Source organism: Zea mays, chromosome 5, assembly GCF_902167145.1.
Source record: "Zea mays cultivar B73 chromosome 5, Zm-B73-REFERENCE-NAM-5.0, whole genome shotgun sequence".
Lineage (NCBI taxonomy): Eukaryota > Viridiplantae > Streptophyta > Magnoliopsida > Poales > Poaceae > Zea > Zea mays.
In genome coordinates, this window is record NC_050100.1 from 217,234,366 (window position 1) to 217,242,825 (window position 8,460).

The 8,460-nt window shown below is 46.7% G+C and overlaps 1 protein-coding gene across 1 annotated transcript; it reads right to left on the bottom strand.

Annotated features, from left to right (window-relative positions):
• Positions 1-6,136: 6,136 nt before the first annotated feature.
• On the bottom strand, positions 6,137-8,018 carry LOC100217195 (uncharacterized). Its single transcript, NM_001143554.1, has 3 exons — positions 7,352-8,018; positions 6,561-6,992; positions 6,137-6,432 (listed from the first exon to the last, which is right to left on the bottom strand). Exons 1-3 carry the CDS (start codon positions 7,865-7,867, stop codon positions 6,322-6,324), a joined length of 1,059 nt encoding a protein of 352 aa, NP_001137026.1. The 5' UTR covers positions 7,868-8,018; the 3' UTR covers positions 6,137-6,321.
• Between the last annotated feature and the right edge of the window lie 442 nt (positions 8,019-8,460).

Here is an 8,460-nt window from a genome sequence, read left to right on the forward strand (position 1 = left end):
CACGTAGTCTGTGTGTGTTCATGCCCACCAACCAATGATAACTGATAAGGTTTCCATAATGGAGTTTGGACAAATAATAACAGGTTTTCCATCACAACATATATGACTTTTGCATAGCATGATGGAACTTGTCGCCTGTTCATCAGCGTTCAGGAATACCATATATTTTGTTGCTATATATGGTCTCATTCTCACAATCATTTCCGTCAGCTTGACTTAATCCTTTGAGTAAATCTTACTCCACTAAGCTATATATGTAGGAGTAGTATCTCTTCGTCTACACGGATTCTCTTCAAAAACTAGTCAGGAACATTCCATCTTCAAAAACTAGCCCGGAACATTCCACCTATTTTATATGCATCGGAAACACCTTCATAGCTTTGCGCCTATTTGGTACTATTTGAGATATTTTTTACTATAAAAACATATAAATAGAGGATCAAAAGACCGTTACCACCAAACACGTTGCACGACGAGAAAATAGTGCGACCATGTAGTAGTAGTCATCCATCCTCTCAAGTATCATATTCATATATACTACTTACGTTCGTTGTCGTCAATCAACACCGTAGCAAACAACGGAAGCATATAAACTAGTACTCTCTCCGTGTTTCTTTTTATTAGTCGCTGGATAGTGCAAAATTGCACTATTCAGCGACTAATAAAAAGAAACGGAGGGAGTATTCATACTTGTAGGGATGAAATGCTGCCATGCCGGTGTGCTAGTATAGCTGATGAAAAGCACAACAATATAGTGGAGGTAGTCTACATCTTCATGTACCAGTAACACGTTCACATGTACTCCTCACATTCGTTGTTGATCAACACGGCAGCAACAGTAACAACGTCTTTATGTTATCTACACGCGTGGGGATGAAAATCCAGGGCCATCCCTAAGGGGTTGCCAGAGGTGCGGCTGCACCCCTTGTCTCATTTAGATTATTATCATAATGTCTCAATTACTTATCAAATATTATTTATTGTATTTGTGACGATTGCATCGGCAGACATATCCTTTTTAAAATTTTAATTATCGAGGAACTACTTGGGGTCAACAATATATAACTCAAGAGAAATTAAATGGTTTCGCGATTTTATGTATCGAGAAATTGTTAGATGAGATTGATCTCAATGATATAATCGTCGATTTTGCACCACAAAATGTTAGAAGATATTTTTAGCGTGATATAAAGTAACAAGTAAGTGTTTATGCATATGTTTTATATTTGTCATATTGTAAACTTTATTAATTATTGAATAAAAGTTTTTTATAGGTTGAATAATTAATAATACGTGTGTACTTTTATAAATACATAAATATAATATATATGGATGAATGCAGAGACGACCCAGAAATTAAAGACAGCCTAGACAAGATTATAAAGTGCTAATAACTATAGCTCATTTCATATAAAATAAATGTGTATATATATTTGGACTTGAGGTGCACTTTCAGCCGACAAGGCAACCTAGGTCGTGGCCTGCGGTGCCTAAGTGGTGGGTCCGTCACTAGGTCGATAGTGCCTCCATATCGGATTTCATCTCAGTCCCTCCAAAAAAGTTAGAAACGGTTCTATAAAAACCATAACATGAGTGTAAGCACCACACATGTAGTGAGAGGAAAGGTAACTACGGTTTTAGTGTTCGTAACCCTAGGAAGAGAAGCTACAGTACGGTAAGGTTGTTGTACGTCTCTTTCAACCATGGCACACGAGTCCATCATCATGTATATAGACCCATCCTAATGAAAATTTTATCCTCAACGTTCGTGAGCACTCCTATGAATCATGGTTCCTTTTTTATATATATAATCAACATTCATATGGTAGATTGATAGTATAGGCCGAAGTGCAGTGAATCTGATATATTGTGTCCGGAGCTGGCGGCGTGGCATCTGATTTTCTTCTTCACATGGAGATTGGTTAGGTTAAGCTACTCTTTTGACAATGACTTCACACTTGCATGTCGATCGCTCAAGCCTCAAAGTACACATTTTTCACGTTCACGCCGAGAACATGGGAAAAACGCTTTAATTCGAACTTACACCAATGAGCGGTTAACACAGATACACTAATTAGGTAGTGTTTCATTGAGGAGCTAAGTAAAACGGAGTCGTTTCATCCCTAATTTTAGGAACGGAGCCGCTCTGTTCTGTGTTTGGTAATCTGGAACGGAGCGGCTCTGTTTTTTGTTTGGTTGCAGAGTGAACGGAACGAAACGTGACTGTGCGAGCGGGCTGGGAACGGAGCAGCTCCGTCCGATTAATTTTTTGGAGCGGGATGGTTCCGGATCTGAGGAGAATATTCTCTAATTGGAATCATTACATTCTAGTTACTTTGTAACCAAACAACAACAAAACTGTGACAGAACGGCTCCGTTCTACTTAGCTCTTCAACCAAACACTACCTAAATTTATATTTCCATCATTAATAACAAAAAAAACCTGACCTAGCTAGACATTGCTCGATTAATTGTTAGGTGATGTACAGTGCGAATTAGACCCCCGATTAGAAGGCGAAATGACAGTATTATTGGCTGCAGTCGCATCCAGATTTTTTTAATGTCGATCACATTAAAAGCGCACTGATGCAATCATGAAAACTGGTTGTCTAGTTACTAGACATGGACTGATTTGGGGCTTAGACTATCTCTGGGCTCTAGACTCTCTATTTCACTTCTTATTTTAAATTTTACTAGAAAAACAATATAATCTACATTGTAAAACAATATTTTATATGACTATTTAGACACCCAACTGGAGGCTCACACACAAAAAAAACATGAATACCTCGTACTTTGAATGCACTCGATTGTATACTACGAGCTCAAAAACACTAATAAAATCTATATTGTTAATCAAAGTTACATGCGCGCATCATCTTTCTACATTCTGGTGGTGGCGTAGTTACGTGTATAGTTGCGGCTCCACGACAAAATAAAAAGAATAGCGATTGTGATTGTTTTTTCACAGTAAATACGTTTTCAGAATAAAAATCTATACCCACATGGTAAGCGCACCTCTTGAATCTCCTCGGATTTGATAGAGCTAACACAACATTGTGGGAGGCGTTACAGGTTAAGAGTAGGTTAAGGTTCTTCCTTCAGTTCATCACACACATCTCCACTTTAGATTTCCAAACTTTGCTTTCGTCTCCCTTCGTTTTTTTCCCCAGTTTTTTTCCTTTCAAACTGGAGACAGTACGACAAGCACCTGAACTTAAGGCCTATGCGCAGGGTTATGCATCCTTTGTTGCATCGGTCAAACACCCAAAGATGCTCTGATTGCCTTTCTTGATTTCCGGCCGGTTGCTTTTGAGAGGCACGTCAAATTATGTATTCGATCGAATGGCTCGATCCCAGTTTATTCCGCAACTTCTAAGAAGACATGTTTGCCAGGCTCCTCCAAAAGTAGCTCTGCCGTCTCTCAAAAAGCAGCTAAAACTCTTCTAAAAATATTTGGCAAAACGACCTCTCTTGTTTTCTAGAATGGACGGAAGTTATTAAAATAGATAGTGAAGGATCGTATCGGATGACCACAGATAGTGAATATAGACAAATAAAAAAATCTTTTAACAAAGATAAGTGAACTTAACCTGCTTCTCAAATATTCTTTCAATCCTCTAAAATACCAAAACTCTCAAATAAAATGTTCACGAGGCAACTAGTGGTTGGATGTTCACGAGGAACTGTGCGCAGGGCCGGAGCTGAGATTTTGGTGGCCCGGGACGAACACAGAAATGAGGCCCCCTTATATTATATAAATATATATTCTTCTATAATACATATATTTTTTATTTATAACAAGTAATATAATATCTAAAAAATATACTAAATAAAATTTACAATACCTTAAAATTTTCTTCTAACATTTCTTCAAGCAAATTCACCAATGATCTTGTTGACATCGATCTCATCTAAAAGTTTCTTCTCAATACATAAAGTGGCCAAGCCATTCAGTCGTTCTTGTGACATTGTAGACCTTAAATAATTCTTTAATAATTTTAATTTCGAGAAGCTCCTTTCAGCTGATGCCACCGTAACAGGTACAGTGAATAAGATCCGATAAGCTATAGAAACATTAGGATATGAATCCATCCTTTTTACATATTCAAAAATCTTCATGGAAAACATAGGTGCTTCTGCAAGGCTCAATTTGCTTGCAGGCCTGATTGTATGTAGGGCCTATCGCTTCAAGCCTTCAACTGATCGAAGACTACTACATATGCATGTATAGAGGTGGGCCCTTAGGATCCGGGGCCTAGGGCGGTCGCCCTGTCAGCCCTGTAGTCAGCGCCGGCCCTGACTGTGCGCGCCGATGATTCCTTGCCCCACTGGGAATATGTCGGAGCACTTTATAAGGCAAGTTGCATTGGAGAATGGAGAGTATTCCTCCACAGATTAGGCTCATAGGCTGGGAGGAGGTCGTTCCACGATTTTTTTTTTAAATTCATCTGAAGGCGACGCATCTCGTTGTTTGGTCCCTCTGCCAGCTGTTTGCGTTGGTAGCCGAGTTCTCGCTTGTCATACATCACGTGGGTATAGGATATGAAGCTCGATCGTAACATTTCAATATGATCCATGCAGTTTTATTTGTCACTCCACCAAACCCCCAAAACGGAACCCACTGCTTCTGAATCAGCACATGTGGACAGGTTCTATTGGATAATTGGAATATAATATAAGTGAATTGTTCATGTCTTTCTATCAGTTTAAGCTTTTAGGTTGAATTGATTGGTGCATGCAACTTAATATGGTATCAGAGTCAGATGTCTCGAGTTCGAATTCTAGGTAGCACAATTAAATAAATTAATTACATTCCACGTCAGAGACCCAAAAGAGGCTCGACATGAGTGTAGTGTTAACATAATATAAGTGAATTGTGCATATCTTCCTATCAGCTTAATTTTTTGGGTTGAATTGGTTGATGCATACAACTTAATAGGTTCCAGCAAGTATGAGGCTATAAATCGAAGGAACAGTTGGGAGGGTAGGACTAGGACGTGAATCAGAGGCTGTAGCTGTAGCATCGACAGAAAGCACACAAAGGCTGGCATATGCATGCACGAAAGCCTTTAGTTCAGTGCCAGGCGGACCTGTTCTTATGTAGGCGTCCATTTGCTCGCTCGCTTGCTTGTTTTTACCACCGTTCCTTACACGGATGCATTACCCCCCCCCCCCCCCCCCACCCCCCCCCCCCCCCCTTTCCCCCCCAAGGTCATCATTACGCACGGACCACGGCGATTTCGTGATGGTTTTCAGCCATCTCGTGAATGTTTATTTTTTTAAAAAAAAATCATACTTCATGGCGCGCCGCGATGATTCCGAACTGATATGCTAGCTCGTAGAGCACCCAATCAGCAACGGCCGACCCTATGCCCTAACAATCATTACTTCGCGTCGAACGAAAGTTACCTTGCGGCTGGGAAAAGGATTCTGATCCGATCCTACAATGCTGGTTTTTTGCCCCGATCAGTGCCGGCAGAATGATGTGGGCGAAGGCTGTACGCCTGCAGCAGGTTCATTCGTCCAGCCACCCCCCTGCACTCGAGAGCAATGAACGAGACGTGTCAGTGCGTCATTCTGTCAACGATGCTGTTCATGTGTAAACTCTCGATACCTGGAGCCATAAGAGCTCACGCAAGACCGTAACAACGAGAATGAGATGATTGCAGCCGGCCAGATCTATCAACTTGGAGTTGAAATATGATAGGGCTGGGGCTGGATATTCCTTGCTAACTCATTCTTATCTGGTGAATGCGTGCTGACTGGTCAGAGAGAGAGAGAGAGAGATTTCTGAAGCAACAAAACTCGTCAGAGAAAAACGCTGGTACACCAGTTCGAGCTAGTTTGAGAGTCAGAAAACCGAAGAGTAGGGTTATAATTCACTTCTTATCCGTTGAATAAAAAGAAGATTCTAGCCCCTTTAATACCCTTCGGTTTTGTGGCTCTCAAACTACTTTCGTGGACCTCGAACAGGTCACCCGTGTGCACACGCAGTCGCAGGCATCTCGACAGATCTGCGCTAATAATTAGCGCTGGTCCGATGCGAGATCGACGTGAATGATTCTGAATCCTGGATGCACACAAATACAGTACTTACTGGCGCTGCAAAAAGAGTGGTAGTAGTACGTAAGCTGGTCCAATCGGTACATGTTTACTTGCACGCAAACATATGGAGTGGTAGTGGTACCGCCTGCCTGACAGTGGCGCGAGCGAGCTGCCACGCTAGCTTGCCAGTGTTATCCGTGTACTAGGATCAAATCGACGTACGTCACAACAATACATGGCACTCGCTAACATATTAGGCTAAGCGGCTAATCATCAGTGGCCTGGCCCCCCGCGGGCGCACTCGTCGGAGATATCGGCGAGTATCTCGTTCACCGCGGCGGCGATGTCGTCGACCGACGGCGACAGCCGGCACTCGTCCTCCATCTGCAGCAGAGAGGACGACGACGAGAGGAAACGTGTTAGTACACTGCTCAGCTCAGCTGGAGTCGTCGCAGTCGATCGAATAGCCGCGCGCGCGCCTGGATCGAGTAGGTGCGCGGTACTAGTACTACCTTGAGGCTGAGGGAGTACAAGGCCAGGTGGTCGGCGGTGGTGGTCACGTTGAGGTGGAGCACGGTGAGGCCGAGGCACTGCAGCGCCACCACCATCCTCAGCAGCTGCCGCGGCCGCCGCGCCGCGAGCACCTTCACGTTGGCGTGGCTCTCCGCCAGGGACACCTCGATGTCGGCCACGCCTCGCCGCGCTCCCGCGCAGCCGCCGCCGCCGCCACTCTGATCGCCGCCGGAGCCAGCGCTGTCGCTACTAGAGCCAACCGCACCACCCGTCGCGGCGGTGGTGGAGTACTGAGGGAAGATGAAGAAGCCGGCGAACGGCGCCGGCGCCGGTGGCTCGGTGCACCGCTTCTGCGCCTCCAGCGACTGCAGCAGCTGCTCCAGCTCCTTGACGAAGTTGATGGCACCAGCCACGATCGACGCCTGGTCACCCTGCATGTAACCATGTTAACGCGTGGACCGCGTGGTAGACTGGTAGTACATACGTTGCGAACGGAACGGAAGGTGGCGCGGCTTTTGATGAATGGTCGCTAGCTAGAGATTCCGTGACATGTGCAACCAAAGCGGCATGGCGGGCGCGGCGGGGCGAAGGCAGCAGCCAGCAGCGGATGGCCAGAGGGGCAGCAAGATTTGAGATCCGTTGCAGTAAAAGTTGGGGGGTGACAGCAGCAATCAGCAATGCGGTGAATGCCAAGCCGTTCGTGCACATGCATGGTGGCATGGCCTGAGGGGAGCGGCGGTACGCTACGCTCATTGCACAGCAGGAGGAGATGGTATTCGTACGTACGTACCCGCTGCGTGTAGGAAGGCGGCATGGCGGAGCGGAGCACGGAGAGGTACTCGTTCATCTGCCGCCGCCGGTTGCGCTCCACGGCAATGTGGTTGCGGCGCTGGCTCTCCATCTCGTCCGTGTTCCTCACCGCCTTGGGGCGTCGCCGCCGTCGCCGCGCCGCCTCCGACGCGGCAGCCTTGCGGCGCCCAGACGACGACGCTGCGACGGCGGACGAGGGCGGCGGGGACACGGACAGGAGCTGATGCTGCTGCTGCTGCACGTCCCAGCACTCCTCCACGGCGCCTGCAGCTGGTGCAGTGGAGCACGGGCAGAGCACCGCGTCCCAGTCCCACGTGGTGGCGGCACCACCGGGCGGCGGCAGCGCGTCGGCGGCCTCTCCTTGCAGAACCACGCCGCCCTTGTCCTCGACCTCGAGCTCCTCGGTGTGGAAGCCGCAGCCCAGCGACGCCGGGCGCGCCTTGACCGCCGTACACCCCGGGTGCTCCTTCGGGAACACCACAGCTTCGAGCGCCATGGCCTGGCCTTTCCCTGCCTCCTCCTTCCTAGTTCCTAGCTACTCCTTGCCGCGACTCGGCGTCTGCTGCACGGATCGAGTTAGAGCCGCATGGTAGGCAGGCAACAACTGTGACTAACGCTCGGCGGGGCTGCCCTCGCCACGGTGACCGTGGACATGGAGGAGGGAGAGTGACGAGGTGGTCCCTTTTAAAGCGGGCGTGGCAATGGAGACAACGACCCGCTCTGCCACGGGGCATGGGCCCTGTCGTCGCTCTGGAGCCACTCACGCTGCTAAGTATGGTTGGTGGCGTTCCTGAGAGCAAGATTAACAACAGGGTAATCAGTCCCTGATGTCTATGGAGTATTTGCCAGTATTTTGCTGTACGGATCGGTAGTTTTCAAATGCTACCTTGATTATTTTGCGCTAGGGCCCGCTTGACCAGCGCAGTCGAGCAGAATGATTCTGACGACGATCTGACCATTCAGTAGATGCGCGCATTTATTTATTTATTTATTTATTTTTAAAAAGCTCGGTTTGCCATGACGACCCCGCAACAATAAGGCGTGCAATGCAACCCTGCAGTACGTGTGCAGTCGCAAGAAACCGGGCAG